The 25016-nt window shown below is 40.2% G+C and overlaps 1 protein-coding gene and 1 long non-coding RNA gene across 2 annotated transcripts; one reads left to right on the top strand and one right to left on the bottom strand.

The window, feature by feature from the left end:
* Window positions 1-11935: 11935 nt before the first annotated feature.
* On the top strand, window positions 11936-13686 carry lbx1a (ladybird homeobox 1a). Its single transcript, XM_046071367.1, has 2 exons — window positions 11936-12248; window positions 13166-13686. The coding sequence occupies exons 1-2, from the start codon at window positions 11936-11938 to the stop codon at window positions 13684-13686; spliced, it is 834 nt and encodes a 277-aa protein (XP_045927323.1).
* A 3198-nt stretch (window positions 13687-16884) lies between these two features.
* LOC123984151 lies at window positions 16885-21668 on the bottom strand. Its single transcript, XR_006828382.1, has 3 exons — window positions 21642-21668; window positions 18305-18398; window positions 16885-17131 (listed from the first exon to the last, which is right to left on the bottom strand). It is a non-coding gene; the product is annotated as an uncharacterized LOC123984151 (long non-coding RNA).
* Window positions 21669-25016: the final 3348 nt, after the last annotated feature.

The following is a 25016-nucleotide window of genomic DNA, read 5'->3' as shown; positions in this document are numbered from 1 at the left end:
ATTTTTTTTCTCCTTTTGTATAAAACCTAATAGCGCTAATGGCTGAGTTTGTGTTTTCCACATGCTGTGAGTCTCTGGATGCCGAACATGTGTGCAGCAGAGCTGAAGAGTTTGACTTCAAGGTGCACCAGGTTAAGGGTCTCTCTGCTTTCCTGTCTTTTTGCAAGGAGATACAGGGTAACTCATGTTTCAGCAAGGATGGCATCCATGTTACAGGAAAGCTACAGAGGCTGCAAAGTTTGCATTTCAAGCAAACACCACAGCTGTTTTCTTAGGCCCCATCCACACTACTCCGTTTTAGTTTACAAACGGAGAATTAAAACGAATACGATCTCCGTCCACACCACCGTTTTAGCTGCGTATCAGAGTTGATCTCAGTCTACATTAAAATGACTGAGAATGCACATCTATTGGCCGTTCATGTACATGCGCGTGCCAGCGTAAACCTGATGCAGATGGTGTCTTCTGTAGTTACAGAAGATTTGGCAAAAGAATAAAGAAATGCAGACGAAGAATCAGTAAAGTAAACAGCAACATGCACTGTTGCCTTCAAGTGTAAGCAGATAGGCCTAAGTGTTATTTGCACGGTACAGAATATTTTAATAAAAATACCAATTCAAACTCTGTTAGTAGCAACGTGTTTCTGCTTTGCATGACTTATAAGACCCAATCAGAGAGGCGAGCATGAGCGGCTGCATCATCGTTTCTAAAGTCCTCCGTTTTTGTTTTTTTTTTTGTCCATCTTCACTAAAATGCCCTTCAGAGTTCCGAAACGCAAAATGGTGTCAGCAGTGTTTCCAAACTTCTCTGTCTGAGGTCTTCGTTTTCACCGTTTTAGTCTGGACGGGAGGTGCAAACAAAGCAAAGGGTCTCCGTTTTAATTAAACACAGTAGTGTGGATGCGGCCTCAGAGGAAGAAGAACTTGTTAGTAAAATCATCTGTTGTGTTGGAATGACAACCTGCAGCTTTCCGGGAATATGTCTGGCTTGCATTTTTTGTAATCACATCTGCTTAATTATGTGGTTATAATGTTTAATTCAGTTTGTTTTATAACAGATTTTGGAATGGTTTACTAACTAATGGATTAACTGATGTTATGTCCTTCACTGTACATCTGAGGAGCTAGATTTTTAGACGACAGCCCAACTTCTTTACATGACATCAACATTTAAAACAAAGACTTGACTTGAAAAACTTAAAGACTGTAAGTGCTGTAGGGTTGACCCCAAATAGTCGATGCTTCGATGGGCGGAGCCTGATTCGACTGTCAATCTCAGTCGAAGCTTCGCAGCGAAACAAGGATCATGCCATTTTGGCGATACGGGGGTGCTGAACGCCTGATTTTACATAGAACTACCAGTTTTCTCCCAATAAGTTAATATACAGCCTATTACAATATACACTTCAATGTTTAATGCTGTAAATAAACATGTAAAAAGAATAAAACTTTCAATAAATGTTTTTAAAGTGCGTGAATAAATCCAACATTGTAACACTAACCCTGGGTCGTCAGTGCGCATGTAGCCTGTATGTGTGCAGTGTCAGGAGGAAAACTTGATGAAGAGACAGAGCTCTAACTTCACCAGTATTGTGCCAAGTTGTCCGCACCTCACAGGACTTTCGGATAATTTACCACTGTTGATGAACCGGTGAATGACGAGAAGAGAGAAAATGGTCAAGAATAAGCCTCAGTTTAGCTTCGGCTCGCATTTGCCGTGCTTAAAAACACACATGATTCGACTATCAGTCAACTATAGGCAGGACATGACGATTCTGATTTGACTATGTAAATCCTTAGTCGGAGACAGCCCTAAAGTGTTATGTATTCATTGTAAACAGTCTTTTTAAACTTTCACAGTTTGCTCTGTAATAAATGTTATTTTTGGAAGTATACTGCTTCTTCATTGACCATTCACTGTGTAACGCCTGACTCCGATGGTGTTACGGCTGCGTAATAAATAAATTTATTAATTTAGCTGACGCTTTTATCCAAAGCGACTTACAATTGCTATACATGTCAGAGGTCGCGTGCCTCTGGAGCAACTAGGGGTCTTGCTCAGGGACACCTTGGTGGATGAGTCACAGTGGGGGATTGAACGCGGGTCTCTCACACCAAAGACATGTGTCTTATCCACTGCAACATCATCACCCCCGGGTAGCAGGTCTACTTTTGAACAACATAGAGAATCCAGTCAATTTTCAAAATAAAACACCCTGTGGAGACTCCTGATCGTAAGACATTAATAAACACAGTTAAAACAGACAAAAATGATTTAACTATGTAGCCTACTTAATCATAGTAAAAGCACAAAATGCAAACACTGATTACCAAATGAACAAAATCTAAACATGTCAGCAAAATCAGGGAGGCGAAATGCTCTGATTCTGTAATGCTCCTTTTGGGTAATGCAGCCTGAAGTTGAAGGAGCAAAACGGGTTCACAGAGAGCCATGAAGAAGGTAGCAGAAGCATGAAAATGACAAATTAATAACTGGTAGCCGGAGTCAGTGGCTTTGGGCGTAAGAGATTACACACATCTTCTGGTGAAATCAACCTAACTGCATCTTTGAAATGGTGAACCACATTTTCGTACAGTGATAACATGTCAAAGTGAGAACCGAACTCAGCTGTTGGGCCTCTTCAGAAGGTAAAGGATCACATCCAGAAATGGATTCTGATCCTTTTTAACCCTGATCCCACTTCCTGCTGATACAGGTCAGCTGCAACAGGACCAACAGGCAGAAAGTCCTCGGGAAGTTTAGTAGAACACCCTTCTTTAGCCAGGCCTTTCCTGTAAGACATAACATGTTTTATATGTTGAATCTGTTTCAGTCAGTACTAGATTTGCAATTTAATTTGAGCTACAAATTTATGAATCCAATTCACATTGAAATCTATAATAGAACAGCAAAATAGATTTAAACTGCTTAAAGAGGTGGTGTTATGCTTATTTTCAGGTTCAAACTCTTAATTAGGGGTTGTACCAGAACAGGTTTACATGGTTTCATTTTCAAAAAACACCATATTTTTCTCATACTGCACATTGCTGCAGCTCCTCTTTTCACCCTGTGTTGTACGCTCCGCTCTTGAGTTACAGAGTGATGCATCTTACTTGTACAAAATCTTTGCTGGGAGTTGCACATGCGCAGTTCCCAGGTAAGGGCTACTAGCCAATCAGAAGCAGAGAAGGGCGGGTCGTAAGAAACAAGGTAGTGTGATCCAAATCAAAGCCGCTTCAGACTGCGACCGTAACCTAGCAGATGGTGTAAGTTAATCTCAAGTCCACAACCACACATCATCATTGTTCCACATCTTACCATAAACCACTAAACAAATCACCATATTTCAACTCAATTTTACATAAAAACAATTTGAACGTTTGCTCAGTAGCTTACACCTGATGTGAACAGGTGTAACGTTGGCATTATAGGTATAACTTTAGCTGTGTTAGCAAACGTTTACAACAACTCCGCACTTGAACAGTCTGTGAAGTTACATTGCCGTGTTTATTTTAAATATAATTCACAACCAATAAAGCATACTTACAGGTTGTGAATTTCCAGGCCCAAACAGAGTCGCAGTTGCATCGTCTTTTAGGACTAAACGTTGAACTGTTGCCGGTGTTCTGACGATCTATGCTGCCTTGCCGGAAAAGGCTACCATAGCGCAAATCGATAGACTCGACTCTACTTGGCCCTGCTCCGTTTTCCATTGCAGATAGTACCCAGAGATAGTACAGAGCTGCCACCGCCCCCACCTGTATTTGCCTGTGCTTTTGAGTAGGCTACTGGTATGCTGAGCAGGCTGTGCAAGCACACGCGGAGGATTGGCTGCACGAGGAGAGAAGGTCCCGCCTACCTTCTGGGTTTCCGGTGACCATGCCATCGATTGGTGCGGCGTGCTACTACGGGCCAATCAAAGGGCGACAGTGACGACCACCACCTGCTTAAAAACCTGCCGGGTCTGCCATTCGAGGCAGCAATCTGACCCGAGTTGCTTGCCTTGGGAACACATGTCTCAGAGCTTGTAGTAGTGTTTTGTTACCTGTGCCAGACTTTGTGTCTTGACTGTGTTTCACTGTGTGAAGGTAAGAGAGTGGGCCAGGTTTAAGCTTAGATATAACTGACACCTTTCTTGCACACACCATAGTTGTTTTATGTTAGTTTTCACCAGGTTCAGGGGTGCTGTGTGCTTTGTGTTTTGGGTTTTTCAAATGCTGTAGGTTAGTGAGCTTTTGGTTTATTCTTGTTTTTGTTAGTACCTCTGTAGAGCAGTAAACCTCCTTTTGAGGATCTCCTTTTGTTATAATTGTTTGTTGATTTCCACAGCACCCATTGGCCCATCCTCTGTTTGTGCTCCACTTTCGTTACTTCAAATAAATATCCTTTCAAACCAACAACATCTGGTTTATGTTTATGTCCCAATATCCCTAGACACCTCGGGACGTAACAGTACGTAACTTGTTGTCATAGCGACGCCACACACAACTGCCAGGACGTAATGTTCAATGCGACACACACACCAGTGATCCACACAGCTTTCTGTTTCTGAAGTTAAAACGTTTCAACATTGCTCAGAATGTAAAGACAGATAAGCGGTATGAAAAGCTTCCAGCTGCCGTTGTTGCTGCAGCGGTCTGTGTGACGGCGGGAGCAGAGGGCTCTGTGAGCGGGCGGCTGGCCGGCCTCACACGCTCCTCCCGCGGGTTGGCGCAGGCTTCCCCCCGCAGCCACTTGCGGAGCTCCTCAACTCCGAAAATATTCAAGCACATTTTTGTTCCGCCATCACTTCTTGTAAAACTGTCAATATTGGAAATCTACACAGCTGATTTCTTACCTCAAAACTTCTCAGAAGTGGATTTAGTGATGAGATTCCATACGAAAACTGTAAAACTTTCTGTTGCTGGCCTCTGTCTGGTGCACGCAATGATGATGCAGTGAATGGTGAATATTCTCTCTGACCAATCAGCAGGCTGTCGTGTTTTCACGTCACATTTTACTATCCCTCAGCTTGCTTGGAACCTAAACAGAGGTGAGGTGATACGAAAAAAAGTACCTGGAAGCAGGTACAGGTGCAACATTTCTACAATGGAAATCCAAACAAAGGCGAGTCGAGCCAAAGGGCCTCCGCTCAGACTAGCTTGGTTTGAGGGCGTGCCTGACCCCGCTAGCCGCTTGGCAAGCTTTATGACACGTTTTCATTGTGACATCACAAGTAAAAGAAGTGAAGGGCTGGACTACAAACCAGCTGTTTTCAAGCGGTTCAGAGCAGAGTTTTCTGTGGGAGATGGGAACTCCCTTTGGGCTTTTTCACTTTGCAAACCTGTTACATGCACAAAAAAGATATATAACTCAATAAAGGAGAGGGAAAAGCCAAAAAGCAAAATACCACCTCTTTAATTAAAGGGGTATTGTGTAGTTTTCAGTGGCCACTAGAGGTGCGGTCATAAGATTGCAAACAGGTGTTTGCTCGTGCGAGTGCTCGCTTAAACTCATAAGTGAGCATAATCCAAAACACAACCACTTTCAGAATGCGGTTGTGAGCTGGACTGAATATTATAAGATTGTTGTCACAGTTTATGACAGTTAGACCACAGTAAGTAACATTACTGTAACGTCAGTGGATGGGTCTTCCTCTGTGTTGTTGTCGCTGTTATGTTACATTATTGTATATTATGGGGGTCACGTAAATTACAGCGACTGAGACGGAAGCTGAGAATCAGTGAAACAACAATAAATCGAAATTGAAGGTTACGAAGCAAACAGCAGCAGGTCCAAGTTAATTAGCGTTAGATGGCTGCCCTGCCTTGCATCACTATACACTAATAAAAACAAATTGCTCCACATTTGCTTTGTTTTGTTTCATCTTTTCTTGCAAGCTAAGTCAACACTTTGACATAGCACCGGTGGTACACAGGATAGTAATATGGGTCGCGTTAGCTGGTGAAGTAATGTGGAAAGCGATACTACATTGCACCAAGTAACATTTGCAACTGCTTGGCATTAACTGGCGAGCTAACTTGACTCTCTCCGTGACTTTCTGATGTGACTTTTTTCGCCGACATCATCTGATTCTCTTTGGCCTTATAGGCTTCAGCACATAAACCTTTATTGTTCTTATGTATCCTTACGTGGATGTTGGAGTCTGTTTTGTGCTGGGAGATGATCATTTTATGGTGTTAGTGGACTGCGTGTTGTTAGCTGCAATGTTGTTGCTGTAGTCTGAGAGAGCCTTGGGAGCACGCACAGGGCTATATCCCTACCTGGGGCCTTCACAGTAAAAGCAGAATAGTGGCTGTTCCAAGCAACAGAGAAAACAGGCATGTGCTTCTTTTCTAAAGGCTAAACCCCACTGACAATAAGGCAGTGAAAATGTGATTTATTAATAAGTGATTTCAATGAAAAACTACATTTAGCCACTTTAATAAGCGATAGATAGACCCTGTCATAATTTTTCGGCCCAAAAACTATCCAGTCTGGAGTGCAACTTAGTTTAAATGTTAATTGTTATCCTAAACATTCTACTTGGTAATAAAGTGATTAAGGCGTGCATTCTTTTTGAAATACTGATTTATCCTCAGTTGATATACAACCAACATGTTTGGTGATCTAATTAAATCTAAAAATTACATAGGCCTAACCCCAATCTGCACACAGCTGTAGTCAGCTTTTTATTTAATTTAAGAGTAGCATTAATTTGTATGTTTAATAACATATCTCAGCAAAACCTTCAGCGGCTATATCCCCACAAGACATCGCATTTTTTTCGGTTTTCTGATATAAAACTTGCATATTTGTCCAAAAACATTTTTACATCCATCTCATAGTACAACTCCAAACTCCTGACTTCTGAGTATGCAGCATACAACTGCTTTCTACTTACGATAGCTTCCGAGTCACGAAAAAGAAACAACGCAAAATTGAGGAATTAGATTTATACACGCGTGTTAATTTCCGATTTCCCTCTATAAGCATATAAAATCAAATGACAGGTTGTTCTTTCTTTTTTCGTCTTTTTATGTCAGAACAAAAATTTAAAAATGGTTGTATTCTGTTTTTTGTTTTTGTTTTTTTCATTTCAAATCCAAAATCCTCTGGCCACCAAGTACATGGTTGATGACAATCCTGTCCTGAACACATTTCTATGCCAATATTATACACATCTTTTCATTTGTTTAACTCCATTAACTGTACATTATTTCAAGTTATACAAAACAACTTGTAACCGAATATGGCCTTATATATACTTATATATTTGTTAAACTGTTTCTTGTGAGGTGGTAACCATTTTTGTTATACGAAATGGATCTTGATATGGTCCACATTTAAATAATAATGTGAATTGTCAATAATAAAAAAAAATCAGATCTTGGAAATAAATCTGAAGTGAGCATTCAGGCCTGCAGTGTGAACGGAGCCTTTGTGCACTTCACATCCTGCTCTTGTGTTTTCCTGCTTGTTTGATTGTTTGCTTCACCCTTATGAGTTTAACCTGTCAGTCAGTGTTTTCCCCCTTCTCTTTTTTGTCAAGCTTTCCAGCCTTTTCCCCTGTGTTTTGGATTTGGACTTCTGCTGTGGTCACTTTAGTGTTCTCCTTCGTGTTTCCCATGTGGATGATCTTTTTGCAGTATTTCCTGGACTCTTGTATTTGGATTGTATGTCCTGCATTTTGGGTCAGAATCCCTCAAGATTAAGGAACATGTGCATGGGCGTTCTTATCAGAGTTCCAGTTATAATGTGGAAATATGATATTCAGGCAACATATAATTAACATTTCATGGATATTATTTCCTTTTATTATTTACATGTGTGTTTTAATTCACGCTTCTCATGTAAAGAAGCCAGTACCTGTGATAATGTGGAATTCACATGGGAAGGTGTACACTTCTTACATACAAACTTCCATTGATGTGTATGTGATGTGAAAAAAGCCATTCTCTCTCTAGTTCTCCAGTCTTCAGTTCACATATGACAATATTTTCTTTTCACATGTTAAAATATCAGTTGGAAAACTACATAACTGCACCACAGCCAACATCTAGTGTGGAGGGGACAGACATCATGTTGATAAAATAATTATTTTAGTCGCAACGTCATCTGACAAAATCCGCATAAAGCCAGGTTAGTGCACAGCTGAGCTGTGTGATCAGACGTTTAAAATGTGTGATCACAGAGAAAGACCACAGAAGGTTGTCTCCTTAATTTCACTGCCACACAGCCCCAACCCTCATTGGCCAACAACTTACGTCATGGTTTTTTAAAAACTCTGTTTTGGAGGATAAAAACGTTATTTGTGGATGTACTCTTAAGCGAGCATAAAGGACTGAAGGACACATCGTTCTGACTTCTCGTGACTTGACCAGTTTCATCAAAATTGTCTCTTTTCCACAGCCTGAAAGATATTGGAATCATAAAGACTTCATTCACTCAATTAAAAACTGCAATCACAAAAATTGAAATTTACATTGGGGCTTAAAAGGGCACAATCTATGATTCAGAAGTAAGCAGAGAGACAGGCACTACAAATCAAATCAATGCTGTCATTCATTCTTTAATACAATAACAGAAAACAATGAAGTAGCCTCTGAGTGTATTTTATGTTGTGTTTCCAAGACTATTTTCATCTTTGTTAAACTCACAAAATGCTGATTTTCCTGTTAGAAGTGCATAAAGATAATTTATACAGTCAAAGATGCACTGTTTGGACCTCAAGATGTGAATAAAATACCAACTGATTTCAGAAGTCTGCTTCAGAAAATGACTCATTACTTCCGTATCAGAGACCCCAGCTGACAAAACGGTTTAAATACAGTGTAATTTCATCTGCTCTGTGATTAATGTTGACAGAATCTTTTGCACAGCACTGCTCTTCCCTAACGCCAAATATGTCTACGTAGACTTCTGCTACTGGAACAACTTGTTTATAAGAGGTCAACCAGGCTATCAGTCATTTCTGGGGTGTAATTTAGCCCAAATATTAGGGACATATATTTGTAAAATATATCTGTGTAATAATAATGCTATAATTTGTCTATTTTGTCCCCTTCATCTAGTGCAAGTCAAGTTTGAGTCAAGTTTACTGTGAATAAAGTTTGAACTTCTTCCTGTTTGAATCTTTTAGCAGTTGTGTTTCCAGCACTTCTGATTATTATGGTTAACAGCTAAAGGGAGACCGTCTCAAACATGGGAAACCTAAGCTCATTTTTATAGATTTGTGCAGCTCTTTAATGTTAGCTAAGTCAGTGGGGGCCTGCACAGCCACAGGGGTCCATATTTACAGCAGAGTAGCTAAGGGCCCCACATCGGCACTTTACAGAGCACACTTCCCAAAGATGAAATTAAAACCTACGTGGAAAAGGGAATGTTTCTCCATTTGGGAGCGGGTATCAGATGAAGACATCACATCCATCAGTGCGGATGTCGAGCTCACTGATGGAGAATGAAACGGGTGAGGGTGCAGGCGGGAGGCCCGCTCTGAAAAGATCCAAGACAAGGCGTATAATCAAATGTCACAGCATGACCAAAGCAGGACTAAATTACGAAATAAAACTGTCCGAGGACTTTGTCAGAGCTCCAAAAGGCTGTGACTGCAGATGGCCTCCCTAAACTCACTTAATCAGTCATCCATCTTTTTTATTGACTGCTACTAATGTTTAGCTGTGGGGCAACTAATGGACAAATCTATCTATCTATCTATCTATCTATCAACTTTGGATAACTTCTATAAATGCATGAACCTCTATGGGAACTGTTACCATGATTGTTATTGCTTTTATATTGTACAATTGGTCACACAAGGATCATTTTCTATGTTACAAAATGAAAAATCAACCATAGGGGTAAGTGGGGAAATGTGTTTTAGTAATTTGGGTGAACTAATCCTTTCATATTGACTTTATTTGTATTTCTTTCCTAATTTTGAAGGGGGTCATCAGTTTAATGTTTCTGTAAGTATGAAAGTTCAGTAAAAATAAAACTGTAAACTGAATCTGCTGAGGTAGACCATGAGAGGAAGACTTATCTCTGGCAAGAAGCCATAAATTGGACCATGAGGGTTTTTATGGGTTTTTCCCTTTTCTTTTTTTTTCCTTCTTTTTTTTGTCAAATTGTGTTTTTTTTACAAAATAAAAAAATCTAATGGCTGACATTGTGGAATAAATTCTAAATAAGTAAATTCTGTTCTGGTTTAACATCACTTCATAACCAGCGGTACTGCCATTCTTACTTTTGATAATAACAAATATTGGTAATGGTGGTACTACTAGTAGTAGCTGTAGCAGATGTTTGTCTTGTAATACTGTGGTGGGTGAGGTAGTGCAGTAATGCTGCTGACTGCTGCCAGGCCTCTGCATCTGTTTCCATGCTGAGAGTCAATGTAACCCCCCCTCCCCGGTTATTTAGTTTTATTTCCCTAAATGAAGGTCTGATTGCGCCACACTGCCTGGAATAAAATTCTGCTGGAGAACACTGAGTTCTTAAGGCTGGCCATCAAACCTCAGTACATCTGGAGTCAAGACAGTGTCAAGTATCAAAAGCTGCCATTGAATGCTTTGCCAGATTCTCTGCTTTGTTTGCATATTGTTTGCTCAGACACTCCCTGATTTCAGGCACAAAAAACATTTCTAAGTTTAGACATTTAATTTAGGCAAAACTTTTTGAAATAAAAAAATGAAATGGTCTAACTTGCATAAACAATTGCCTTGAAATGTTGAAATTTCTTGTTTCATTAAAAATTGTACCAAACAAACAATTCTCTTCAGAGAAGATATATATTTTGTTCAAAGTAAAACCACCAGCCAACTGTCATGGAACATTTGATCTAAAGAAGTTCTGATAAGGCATCAGGACATGTTTGTTTCAGATTGCTTCATAATGAGAGCAGAATGTTTTCAGGAGAAATCAGTTTGAGAAAAGGCATTTCTCAAACTGATTTATGTTTGATTTACCTTATGTTCACCGCTTCTATATTTTTAAAAGGTAAAGTTATAAAGGGAGAATATGATGAAAATACCTGCAACACATTGAAGGTATTTTCAGAAAGCAAAAGGTGTTATTATATGTGTGTCCTGGCTCTTTGCTGTTGACTTATAATATATGATGCTGTTTTTTTTGTTGATTTGTTTTGTGTGTGTGGGGGGGGTCTCAGGCCAGGGTGATGGCCTCCTCTGTCACTCTCAAGTGTCATCATGCTGATTTATGGCTCTCTCTACACAACACAGTGCATGCTCTGATTTTCCACTAGCAGTGATATTTTTCGATTAACGGCTTGATGAGAGTTCATTATTTGTGTTTCTGAGTGTAATTGGAAGGAGATTGACGCGGAGCGGGTTTACCCACATTGGCACGAGCTCACCCGGTGTTCAAACGCGCGGTGCCAATTACGCCATGTATGCAAATGAGGATAAAATCACGCGGAGAGAAACATTTCCTTGTTTTTGTGACAAATTATCTAATTTTAGAGAGAAAGTGTTAAGTGGGCTTGCTCCACTTTCTAATTGGACTCCTCCTCTCCGCCGTGCCCTCTAATTACCGCTCCCCGGTATCTGACTGCATCACACACTCTGAGAGCGAGAGAGAGAGCGCGCGCAAGAGCGAGAGAGAGAATAATTGATTGTCTTCCAGTCAGCAGTAACTTGTTACTGGTGGTCAAACGCTGCTGCTTTTGGTGCATCACCGACCACCGGATGGGTTCGGCTCGTGCCTTGTTGTGCGTCACCCTGGAAAAGTGGCTCGGAGACGTGGTGGGTCTGGACGTCAGAAGTGTCCATGCAGCCTGCAGCTCAGCGGCCAACATGCGGCTGGAGAGACACCTGTGATCCGAGCTGCCGTCCTGTTATCTCTCTTTGTACAACTTCACCGCAGCCTGGCAGCTTGTCCCCGCTTTGAATCGCTCTTGTCTAAATTGCCACAGTCAGGTGTGACCCGCCGAGCCGCCATGAACTCCAAGGACGACTCGAAATGCCCAGCAGTGCTGGAGGAGCGGAGGCGCAGTCCGCTGGATCAGCTCCCGCCGCCGGCCATCTCCAACAAGCCGCTGACACCTTTCAGCATCGAGGACATCCTCAACAAGCCGTCAGTGAAAAGGAGCTACTCCCTGAGCGGGGTGGAGCGCCACATCTCTCCCTCGGCGGGTCACCGCCTGTCAGGCCGGGCGGTGCTCAGTCAAACCTCCCCGCTCTGCGCGCTCGAGGAGCTGGCCAGCAAAACCTTCAAGGGCCTGGAGGTCAGCGTCCTGCAGGCTGCCGAGGGTAAAGGACTTTCATGCTTCTCTTCAGTTCGTTATCTTGTTGTTATGTGAATTGTAAACACCACGCTGTTGTAGCTAGCATTTAAAATCATAATTTTCTTTTCAGAAAAAATACAGTTCGAGCCCGCGTGCTTTGGAGAGATAAACAAAACGAGATAAATTTAAATTTATTTATAAATATTTTTAGTTTGTGATTCTAGAATACTCTGCGACTTGTTTTGTGTAAAAAACTAAAAGCAAAAATATATAATTTCTGGAAAATAAAACAAAAAAGGTTATTATTATTATTATTATTATTATTATTATTGGCTATATTTACAGAAGGCTCCTTATCAAGTTAGAATTGCATTTACATTGTAGGCAATGTATTATTATGTAGGCTATTATTAATGTGTAACATTGTTACATAGGGCATTACCAAAGAAATATATTTAACTGAAATGTAGCCTAAAATCATACAAATGAAAATAAGTGTATAATCTAAACCAATTTTCTAATTCAAATTTGGAATGGACATACAAGAAACAGTATTTGTAGAGCATGTTTTTGAGACTAATATCTGGTTTAGCATCATCAATTCCATATTTACAATTTACTTTAATAAATAACAATTCTAATGTTATCTTTAATTATAAATTTTATCTTTGGAAATAATACAGAATTTTATATATAGCCTATTGTGTGTGTGTGTATTTTTTATGAGCTACATCTGATAATTGATCACACTGTCTAGACTTAAAAGAGTCATACAGCAGTCATTCTACTTGGGCAGTATTTTATTTTGGAGTGGCTGTGAAGTGTTTGGTGGCTTGGGGACGCAGGTGCATTGCTAAAGGCTTGTGGACATGAACCGTTCATGTTTTAATATTATTTTTTGTGCCTTAGCCTAAATGACCCAATATATCCCTTTTCCCACAGGCCGAGACGGTCTGACGCTCTTCGGCCAGAGGAACACACCTAAGAAGCGGCGGAAGTCCCGCACGGCGTTTACCAACCACCAGATCTACGAGCTGGAGAAGCGCTTCCTGTACCAGAAGTACCTGAGCCCGGCGGACCGGGACCAGATCGCCCAGCAGCTGGGTCTGACCAACGCGCAGGTCATCACCTGGTTTCAGAACCGGCGGGCCAAGCTCAAGCGGGACCTGGAGGAGATGAAAGCGGACGTGGAGTCCGCCAAGGCCTCGGGCTGTGTGGCCTTTGAGAAGCTCTCCAAGCTGGCCGAGCTAGAGAAGTGCGCTGCTGGAGGGATGGTTTCAGCGCCTGGCCACACCGAGCCGAACCCGGTCTCTGCCAGGTCCCACCACGACACCACCGAGAACCTCGACTCCGGCAGACCGCACAGTTCGCCTCTTTCCCCCGCATCGTCGTGGTGCACGGGCCGGCTGAGCAGCAAGTGCTGCTCGGAGGAGGAGGATGAGGAGATTGACGTGGATGACTGAAGTTGCATATGTCCATGGTCACCGAGACCACGGTGTGGAGTGCCAAATAACGCGATGATTCTAGACAGAACACCTAGCTTTACAAGCACACGCAGCGATGCGGTCAAACTATCCAGAGACAACAGCCACAGCGCTTTGATTTGACAGAAGCCACGGGCCCACTGCTTTCTGCTGATGACCAGGCGCGCGCCCAGAAAACGCGTGACACAGGGCGTGACAGAGAGACATTCAAAAGTAAAAACGCAAAAAAGCAAACAAGGTGCACACTCAAACACACACGAGCCGGCTGGATATTCTGGTCAATCGCTAAAATATTTCACCGCATGCTTTTATTTTGAAATGGTTGGGAAAGCTTCTACAAATCGTTTTTTAAGCGTTCAGCTTTTTGATATGTCAATTGTTCTGAAATGATAATCACACACAGAAAATCTATGTAGCTAATAGCTTGTAATAAATCTCAATTTAATATATTTATAATGCTTTGTAAACCTTCAAGTGCCTTTAGAAAACACATAACACGTTTAACTGTACAAAGTGTAATGTAAACTGACCATGTAAAATAAAAAACATTTTCAAATAGTCTCCCTTTCACACATTTATTTAAATTATTTCTATGGAATACGGTGAACCTGTCGTTTTTTAATGCCGTCATTGGGGCCTCATCATATTTCTTTTGCTCGGGGTAGAGGTTTCGTGGGTTTGGGAGGATTGTGGCGCAGAAACAGCGACGTTTGCCAAATCCATTTACAACAGCAACTTGCCCTCTGACATCGTGTGTGTATTTTAATTTTTCTCTGTGGGAAACACAATCTGGAGCGAGAAGAGGCCCTGAAGTGTGTGTGTGTGTGTGTGTGTGTGTGTGTGTGTGTGTGTGTTCCCCGGGGGCCGCTCTCCAGCAGCGCGCAATACGGAGACAAGCGTTTCTCCCCGCCGATCTGTCCGGCGGGTCTCAGCGCACAAAGGCGGCCAGGAGAGTGTTTCAGAGGCCATATGGTTTCAGGGTTCTCCTCTCATTTACGAGTCACTTTGATTGATTAACTTAACCCGTCTTTTCAGCGACATAGGGCCCCTTTTTGTCCCACACAATGCAGACATCCTCGCTGGTGTCCGGGCCCACTGCGTTAACACACGGCCATGAATGTGAATGGAGCTCGGTGGGCTGGTCAGAGCCTCGTGTCCGTGCGGGAGCGTTAAAATAATTGACTTGAAGATGACAGCGCTCTCAATCTCACACTTCATCATTCTGCTTTTCATCAGATATCTGCAGCCTTTTGCTCATGTAGTCTGCAGTTACTGAGACCAGAGTTCGCCCAAATAAACAGATAGCAACAAGTCCGTTTCTACACATAAATACAAATACAATTAGGAACATTTCATCTCAATTTAATTCAATTGGGGTATATTGGCATTGGCATATTTTTATATTTCTTACTGGGACTCAGTGTACCCATGCAATTACTTGATTTTGACCAGAAAAATCTTAACTCAAGGTCCACTTTTCTTGGAGCTTTTAACTCAAATGAGATCATTTTCATGTAAAGAAATGAACAATTGTTCATATGATGTTTCTTTCAAATAGCCTACTAAACATTTCAATGACAGAATCTAGGTGGTAGGCCTACTATAAATAATAATGTTAGTTGAGGAACTGTATGAAATGAAATGTGTCACTCTGTAAGTGCATAAATAAAGAAAAGAAAAACATATGTTCTCTCCATGGTTTCTCCATTATTAGATATATGGTTTCTTTTCTTTATTTACTTAATCTACTACCCTGCACATAGGCCTTCTGTACACAGTATACTCCCTGTGTGCCTGTGTGTGCAGAAAGCTGGCGCATGATGCTCTGGGCAGGGACATTCTGAGTGTTTTAGCTTTTCATTAGTACGCGTGAAGCACACTGCTGGAAAACTGTGTTACTTTAAGGAAGGAGATGTCGGCCAAACACCGCAGCGCCACACACACACACACACACACACACACACACACACACACACAAGAGAGAAGAGAATCATTTATTCAATCGGCCGGAAAATTGAAGTTTGATGCATGGCCCCCTGCTTAAACAACTGGACCTGACACCGCCCCCCCCCTCCCTTTCTTCCTGGTGGACCTCTAAACTGGCTGCTAGCATCTGAGAGCTGCCAACACAATGACAAATATATTTATATACAAGAGAATTATTCATCTTCATTGTTATATCAACTACAAATTATTATTATTAACAGCAGTTGTAGTATGATAAAATATTGCATTCGAATTATGTGAGATTTCCAAATTGCATTTGTCAATTTTAGCTTTGCTTATTGTTATTTAAATTTTTATCCAATTTCCCATAGAAATCTGTACTGTTTTATTTATTATTGTTAATAATGAGTATGGTAGTAGTAAAACATTTTTTTTTAAATTTCATTTACTGCAGTTATGGAATGGGATAATTACTGCTTCATATATGTTAGTGGTAATACTAATCAATATGTGATTACTGCTATTACTACAACTATTATTATTATTATTAACAGCAGTAGGAGTACTAGAAAGTATTATATGCAAATGATGTGAGATTTATAAATTGTATTTGTCAATTTTAGCTTTGCTTAATGTTGTTTAAATTATTATCAATTTCCCATAGAGATCAGTACCATTTTATTTATTATTATTGTTAATAATGATATAGCAGTATAGTAGTAGTAGTAGAATCCTTTTTTATTATTTTTACTGCAATTAAGAAATGGGATAATTACTGTATCATATACATTATTGGTTGTAGTTTTAATAATCTAATAATAAGCACTATTATTATTACTACTAATAAAATATTGATACATTGTTTATTATTGTTATTACAATGATAATAAACATACATCCATTATTATAGTACAAACAATACACCATGCTTTGAGCAGTTAAATCTAATAATCAGTGAACACAGGCGCTCATGTCCTGTGCTGTCCTGTGCTGTCCTTTCCTGGGCTGTGCTGTCCTGTGCTGTCCTGTGCTTTCCTGTCCTGTGCTGTCCTGTGCTGTCCTGTGCTGTCCTTTCCTGGGCTGTGCTGTCCTGTGCTTTCCCGTCCTGTGCTGTCCTTTCCTGGGCTGTGCTGTCCTGGGCTGTGCTGTCCTGGGCTGTGCTGTCCTGTCCTGTGCTGTCCTTTCATGGGCTGTGCTGTCCTGGGCTGTCCTGTGCTGTCCTGTGCTGTGCTGTCCTGTGCTGTCCTGTCCTGTGCTCTGCTGTCCTGTCCTGTCCTGTGCTGTCCTGTTCTGTCCTGTCCTTTCCTGTTCTGTCCTGTCCAGTCCTTTCCTCGGTTGTGCTGGGCTGGGTGAGTCTGCAGTAGCTCTGCCTGAGGAGCAGTGTGTTAAGCAGGCGTCTGCGCTCTGTGTTTCTGTGTGTCAGGACGGAGCTGAAGAAATGAGCTGCCTCTGCCGCAGGGCACAGCTTGATTGATCACTAAATAGAGCGGATTTGAAAGTTTTAGTTATAACGTTCCTGTAGAGCCCCTTAACACTTCAAACTTCAATTTTACGGGCTATTGAACTAAGCGTGTCCCTGACAAAATTGATATATGTATTAATTTACTTTAACCGGTGATTAATTACTATCCACAAAGAGAATCATCCCAGACTTTCTCCCTCCCCCCTCTGAATTTGCATATTAATCAAATTCTAGTTGATAATTCAGATTGAAAAATTGATTTAGCAGTGCTGAAAGGCATATCTCTCTCTCTCTCTCTCTCTCTCTCTCTCCCCCTCTGTTTCCTCAGATACACACAGCCGCACCCAACCCCCCTCCCCCCACCTCCCCCAGGGCTTGAGCTCTCTCTCTCTCCTTGGCTGCTAAGCTGCTTGTCGAGTGTATTAAAATCAGAGGTGCAGAACGAGCTCGGCTGGCTATTTGGTGAAAACAGAAATTGCATGTCCACTTTTATGATGTGTTCATGCTGAGCAGGCGCTTCTTAATGCAGCCTGTCAGAGCAGCCTGGGATTTACAGAAGGCAGGCAGGGAGCTATGGTGTGTGTGCATGCATGTGGGGTTGGGGGTATATGTACAATATGGGCTTGTGGGGGACACCTGTGTGTAAATTCAAGTGTATTGATAATAATGGGTATTACACACTTGTGTTCCCCTCTCTCTCTCTCTCTCTCAGGTGCACTACTGATAAGGTGATTTGTGGGTGGCCCTGCCCCATATTGAGGAAGGCTGGAGGAGAAGGAGCTCTTTGTCCCAGATGAAGCAGCCTTCTGGCGTAGTGCGTTTTGTTTCTTTGCTGTGCAGCAAAGCTGCTGGAAGCCTGTTGTATCTATTGTTCTTGTGCCCTAAAAGTATAGTTTTCAAACTCAGCAGATAGGCTGGAAATTTCACTCGCCACTCAGACAAATGAAGTTGGCCAGATGGTGGCGCTATATAAGTGTATGTGTACTATAAGTCTAAGACAGAAAATTATTTTGTTCCTGGATTCTGTGGGTCCAAACCAATCTATCAATCTAAGCCATTCCCATTTACACCTTTTAGAATTTATTCCAAATCAGTTTTTTTTTTGCGACTCCTCCTAAAAAACTTTTAGCAATCACTATCAACATTTTCATATGTCACACAGCTCAGCAGTTACCTGGCCTGCCTTACCCAGTGGACTCCTGCTCCTCGTGTCCAGTCGGCAGCCCGGCCGACTCCTGCTTCTTGCATCCAGTCTCTCCTGTTCTCACTTCCCCTGTTAGCCCTGCAGTCACCATGACAAAAGGTTTGGGCAGAATTATAAGAATGCGTTTATGCAAACGGAGGGCTTCCCATGTGTTCATGCGTTTCATCAACCATAAATTCAAACAGACACATGTAGTTGAGTTAGCTTAGTTGATGTATCTGAAAGGCCGGTAAACACAATGAAGCCCCGTGTTCCCTTTTTTTGGGTTGTTTAGTGGTTTACATAGTTACATGTTTCAGTCTTTATGATATCAATATAAAGTTTATAGTGGTGTAGCACAAGCGGTAGACCTATTGAGACATTCAACCTTTTGTCATATACCAGGTGTAAGCTTGCTAGTATCAGTATTTTCAACTGAGATAAATATATTGTTGACGAACACTGTGTGATACATTCAAAAGCTCCAGAACAAGGAAGTGACTGGTTTGTCAACCTGTTTAGTCTGTTAGTTTAAATAATTTATCTAAATGCGGTTGTTACTTGAAAGAAGAACAGGGTCCATGAAGACTGGAGTAAAATATTTTGTATCTTAAATATCTGATGTCAGTCGAAAAACACTGAATGAGAGGCACAAGGGTCATACCAAGTAAGCAGTCGGAATCCAGAGACCAGATTCCAAAATCCAAAGTCAGGGTCTAAAGGAAACACAGATAATCCAAAGCTATGCTACTAGGAAACTAACAGTAGTAATGAGGCTGGGACATAAGATCAAGAGACAAAGACGAACTGGCAGAAGCCGCTTTCATACAGAGATATCACAATAAATACAGAAAGAATATCTGTCAATATCCTGCATTCGCTCATTCATACTGAACAACGTTTCTGGCATCACATACAAAAATATCCCAGCGATCCAGCTTTCCGGAACCAGCAATGTAGAAAAAGGCAGTTAGATGTCACCGGCATGCTGGCTGTGGCTTTTCACACAGACATCGTTCTGGCTCTGTTACTAAAAACGTTCCCGGCTCAGAGGGTGATCAAACTGGACACCCCTTTTCGGCCCCGTACCTTTCATACAGCGCAACAAGTGGAATATTGGCGCAATACTCCCAGAAAATAAGGCAGTGTGAAAGTGCCTAAAGAGTGAGGGAAACAGGCAAGCCAAATACACTAGTGAGGAGAAGATAATGAGACGCAGGTAAAACTAATCAGGTAGGAGCAACCAATTAAAAATCACACAAGGGGAGGAAGTGAAGCGGTATGAAATAAGAGAGGTGTTAACAAAGTAAAGCAGAATGAAAAATGACACCTAATACACAGGGCAGAAAGACACAAAAACAGGAAGAAAATTTCACAAAGACACAGGAGGAAGGGTTTTAAAAATAAAGCAACAAATAATAATACTTAAACCCCAAACCATGACAGATGACTAGAAGTGGTAGTAGGGTTATTCCCTAATTTGCGAAAAACGCAACATTTGACATTTCCAGAGAAGAACAGATGCAGATGACTTGAGAGATTAAAATGATGAAAGAATTTGAGATAATTGGGGAAACTCAAACTTGATTTTTACAGAATCACCTTGAGATCAGAAAGTGTCATTATATATACCTGACTACTGGGTGAAATGTTCAACCCACCTTCGACATTTTGTGTTTCAAAGGTTCAAATTTAAGCTGGCCAAACACTTCAAGGCAGAGAAAATTAAGAAGAAAGTGTCACTCGATCCAAATAAAACAGAGAACTTAGACATATTATTCATACTGTACAAGTCATGGCAAGATACTGAATATCACTGCAGACTCACCGTTTGACTGATCTGAAAACCCTTTGCAACACTTGATATCGGCCATCTAGAGAATATCTGTGTTGATTTTTGTAGCGTTTGAAGAAAGATTTGTGGAGCTATAGATGTTAATTGATTTAGCATATTCTGAAAAATATAGAGTGACAGACTTAGTTGACCATAGGTTACTGTGAGGCAAACATTAATCAGAAATCAGTGGATGTGCTGAAAACATTTCAGCTCTCTAGGACACACACATACATACAGGTGATTTTCATAGATGTTTTGAAGTTAGGAATGAGAAATGACTAGAAATTTACATTTCTTGTAATAAGCCATGCCCCCTTTAAGCAATAATTACCAAATTGTATGTATTACCAAATTTTAAACCATCAGGGACGAGTTCGCAAACATAGGTTTCAGAGAAAAGTGATAAAAAGTCACATAATGTGACATTTTTAGAGCCAAAGACCATTGGAGCAAAGATGCAGATGAATCCAGAGATTATAAATTAATTAACGAAAGAAGTTCGCTACCATGAGGCAGAGATGCTCACAAGTCTTTGAGCTAGAGTCCAAGTCAAGTCTCAAGTCTCTCGTGGTTATTACGAATGTTGTATCACCTGCTGCGTTCAAACCAGGTTGCTAATAAAACTGCATAGCTATGAGGAATTCTGTAACTGTAACCTGCTTTTCATTTACAGAGAACAACCATGTAATGTGCAATGCAATTATTGACTGTTTATTAAATACTGTCACACTCCCCAGACTCTTAAACCCAGTGTAACGTTAACTAAATAAAACTGTAAAGTTACATGGTCAACAATAAAGCTGTAACCTGCTTTTCATTTACAGAGCACAACCATGTAATGTATAATGCAATTATTGACTGTTTATTAAATACTGTAAGTCACACTCCCCAGACTCTTAAACCCAGTGTAATGTTAACTAAATAAAACTGTGAAGTTGCATAATCAACAATAAACCTGTCTATTTTTAACTTAACAGAGCACAACAATGCAGCCACAATGCATCTACAATTAATGACAACTTATAAACTACTGTAAGTCAACAAACCCTGTTGATTTTCAAACCCAGCGTTAACTGAATAAAACTGTAAAGTCAAATGGTCAACAATAAAGCTGTAACCTGTTTAACTTACAGAGCACAATGTGCAATGAATGACAGCTTAAACTACTGTAAGTCAACACATGCTGCAGACTCTCAAACCAGTGTAATGTTATAATAATGTATAAATAAAACTGTAAGGCTACATGATTAACAATAAACCTGTAACCTCTTTCAAGCCAACGGCAATAATTAATTAAGGTGATGGCATAGACTGTATGGGTGATGGCAGCCAGCGGGACGTAAATGATTACTTTAATCCACCACCACAAGTTTGGCAAGTAAACAAACGCTCGTTCATCTTTTCATAATGAACGACAGTCGGAGTAAACCTCTAGTAGGTCGTAGCTGAAGCAAGAAGCAAGCTAACGTTAGATGGCCAATGCTGAGCTAAACATGTTTACTCACCACATATTTGCGTTCAGCGCGTCTTTGTTTGGGTCTTGTTGTATGAAGTTTTAAAGCCAAAGTTTATGATAAATGGCTCAGCAGCTGCCGGTGTTTGTAGTCCTCTCTCACGTGTGGCCGCGCAGCAGATGCTACGTGTTATGTAGGCAGGTTATACACTGTAAAAAAAAATCTGTAATTTTAGTTTTATTCCTTTTTATTTCACAGTTTTTTTCCTGTATTTTTGAAATACATGAAAATATCAAAAAATTACAAATGTAAAATAACATGAAAAACCTATAGCTGTGATTAACCATAACATTTCTGTTATTTTAAAGAAAATATTGTTTTTTTGACGTAAACAAACTGTTACAATACATTCAGGAATTTCCCGTATTTTCACAAAGATTATTTGTATTATTACTATTAAAAATAAGTTTAATACTGTAAAATAATTTCTTAAACTTGGTACAATTAGTAACAGTTAACCGTAGCAAAAAACATTTGTTCTGTAACTTGACATAGATTTTCTTGTTAATTGACAAATATCTCCTTTACTTATATAAATATATAAGATATATAAAATAAAAACATTGAATAAATGTTATTTTAATCAGTATATAGTGTCTACAAGTATTGTTAAACTGTCAAAACATAATCATAATTACTGTAATTTCACAACTTTTATTATAATTCTTACATTACAAGTTAGATTAACATAGTATATAATTGCCCCAAAGTGGTAAAATTACAGAAAGGTAATATTTAATTTATTGTTAAATGACAGGCATTCACACCTTTTAATGGGGTTAAAAAAGAAAACTTCCTGTAAAATTACTATTTGTAATGAAAATTTTACTTTAATACCATTTTACAGATACTTGATTGAAGAGTCTTAGCTATAGGTGTATTATCAAAACCTAATGTAAACATATTTAAATCCTGTTTTTTCATAATTAAAAATTACCACACTCTGATATTTACATTTATTCATTTAGCTGACGCTTTTAACTAAAGCAACTTACAATTGAGGTTGCACATGGATGAGTTACAGTGGGGGATTGAACCCGGGTCTCTTACACCAACGGCATGGGTCTTATCCATTGCACCATCACCACCCCACAGACCTTTTAAAGTACCACCACAATACAAATTCCCACATCTGATACTATTTATAGACAATTTACACAAGTCAAACATTTCAGTGTAAAGAATTGTTCTCCTGAAACAAAAGTAGTTTAGTTTTTATATACCTTATTGACGACATTTTCAGATCTATTCATTAGAAACCTAATTGGGTCAACATAAAGAATATTTTGGATATAGTTAGACACAGCTCCAAGATTAAAGTGCAATCTGAATGTAAAGTAATTGGAAAGTATTTCTTAAAATGCTGGCATTTTGCTTTCATAGGACTGTACAAAGAGATGAAAGGCAAAGAAGAGGGGGAAATGGTGGTATCTCCAAGGTCTGCAAGACATTAAGTAAGTTTCCCTTAATAATTGGTATGGTGACCAAATTCTGGACATGTGTTAGTCCATAGCCCTCTCCACAGAATTGGAGAAGAATTCAAGTCTGGTGGCTACATGGCTGCAAAAATGACAGAGCAGATAACCACTCCCCCTCCACCACCAGCGCTTCGATTAAGTGTAAGCAATAAGCAAAAGGCAGATGATCTACACTAGCTTGCCGTTCTTTACATCCAAAAAGCTTGACAGCGTTTGATTTACAATATAACTGCATTGATAAATAGGACTGTGTGATCTGACGGTATACAATTATAACAAGTATTGGGACACCCCTTCCGAATCATTGAATTCAGATGTTCCAATGACTTCCATGGCCACAGGTGTATAAAATCAAGCACCTAGGCATGTGGACTGCTTCTACAAACATTTGTGAAAGAGTGGGTCGCTATCAGGAGCTCAGTGAATTCAAGCTTGGTACCTGTGCAATAAGTCCATTTGTGAAATTTCCTTACTGCTAAATATTCCAAAGTCAACTGTTAGTGGTATTATAACCGAGTGGGAGCGATTTGGAACAACAGAAACTCAGCCTTGAATGGGTAGGCCACATAAAATCACAGCGGGGTTGGCACATCTGCAGAAGCTGCCAAATTTCTGTAGAGTCAAGAGCTACAGGTGCTGGTCATATAATTAGAATATCACTCACAAATGCGCTTCTAGAAGAATGGTCCTTTTTTACAATATATATTGATTACATTAACAAGATTTTTATGTGAAATTATATAATAAAACTCAATTGAACGCAGCACTCTACTATAAATATTAAGCCTGATTATTTGTATTATAGCAGCTTTCAACTATATTTAAAGGTAATTTAATTGTTTTTACAGGTGTATATGTTCTTAATTAAACTATTAAAGCCCCCAAAAATTGCACAAGATTTTATGTAAAATTAAAGTTACCTACTTGTCATTATGGAATATTACCGTATTTTTACGAGTTGGTTGTTTACTGTTATTTTACGGCATTTTTCCGGCGCCCCAGCTGCCAGAATATTTCCGTTCTTTTATGAGTTGGTTATTTAATGTTATGTAACGGTATTTTTCTGGCGCCCCAGCTGCCAGAATATTTCCGTTATTTCACTACAGTGTAGGTAACGGAGGGAGGGAATAACAGCAGGCTCATCAGACATTTCCTAAAAATAAACATTGTTCACGAGTCCCGCACCTTGAGTCCGAGTTGAGTCTGAAGTCTTTTGAGTCCGAGTCTCTAACTCGAGTCCCCATCTCTGCTATGAGGGCCATTTTTTTGCCTGAGTGGTTTGAATTTGCAATCTATGTGCCAATTTTGGTGAGTTTCCGTCCAGCAGTTTTTGCTGCCCAAACACTTTTAGTACAGAAAAAGAAGAATGAAAGAAAGAAAGAAAGAAGAAGAATCAGAACAAAACCGACAGGGCTCCAGCAACTTCGCTGCTTGGATCCCTAATCATTAATGTGGTTGAAAATACACTCACCTAAAGGATTATTAGGAACACCTGTTCAATTTCTCATTAATGCAATTATCTAATCAACCAATCACATGGCAGTTGCTTCAATGCAATGGGAAAGAAAGGTGATTTAAGCAATTTTGAGCGTGGCATGGTTGTTGGTGCCAGACGGGCCGGTCTGAGTATTTCACAATCTGCTCAGTTACTGGGATTTTCACGCACAACCATTTCTAGGGTTTACAAAGAATGGTGTGAAAAGGGAAAAACATCCAGTATGCGGCAGTCCTGTGGGCGAAAATGCCTTGTTGATGCTAGAGGTCAGAGGAGAATGGGCCGACTGATTCAAACTGATAGAAGAGCAACTTTGACTGAAATAACCACTCGTTACAACCGAGGTATGCAGCAAAGCATTTGTGAAGCCACAACACGCACAACCTTGAGGCG

This window comes from Micropterus dolomieu, linkage group LG15 (assembly GCF_021292245.1).
Source record: "Micropterus dolomieu isolate WLL.071019.BEF.003 ecotype Adirondacks linkage group LG15, ASM2129224v1, whole genome shotgun sequence".
NCBI lineage: Eukaryota > Metazoa > Chordata > Actinopteri > Centrarchiformes > Centrarchidae > Micropterus > Micropterus dolomieu.
Note: the sequence above shows the minus strand (reverse complement) of the source record. Positions and strands in the feature narration are given on the sequence as shown.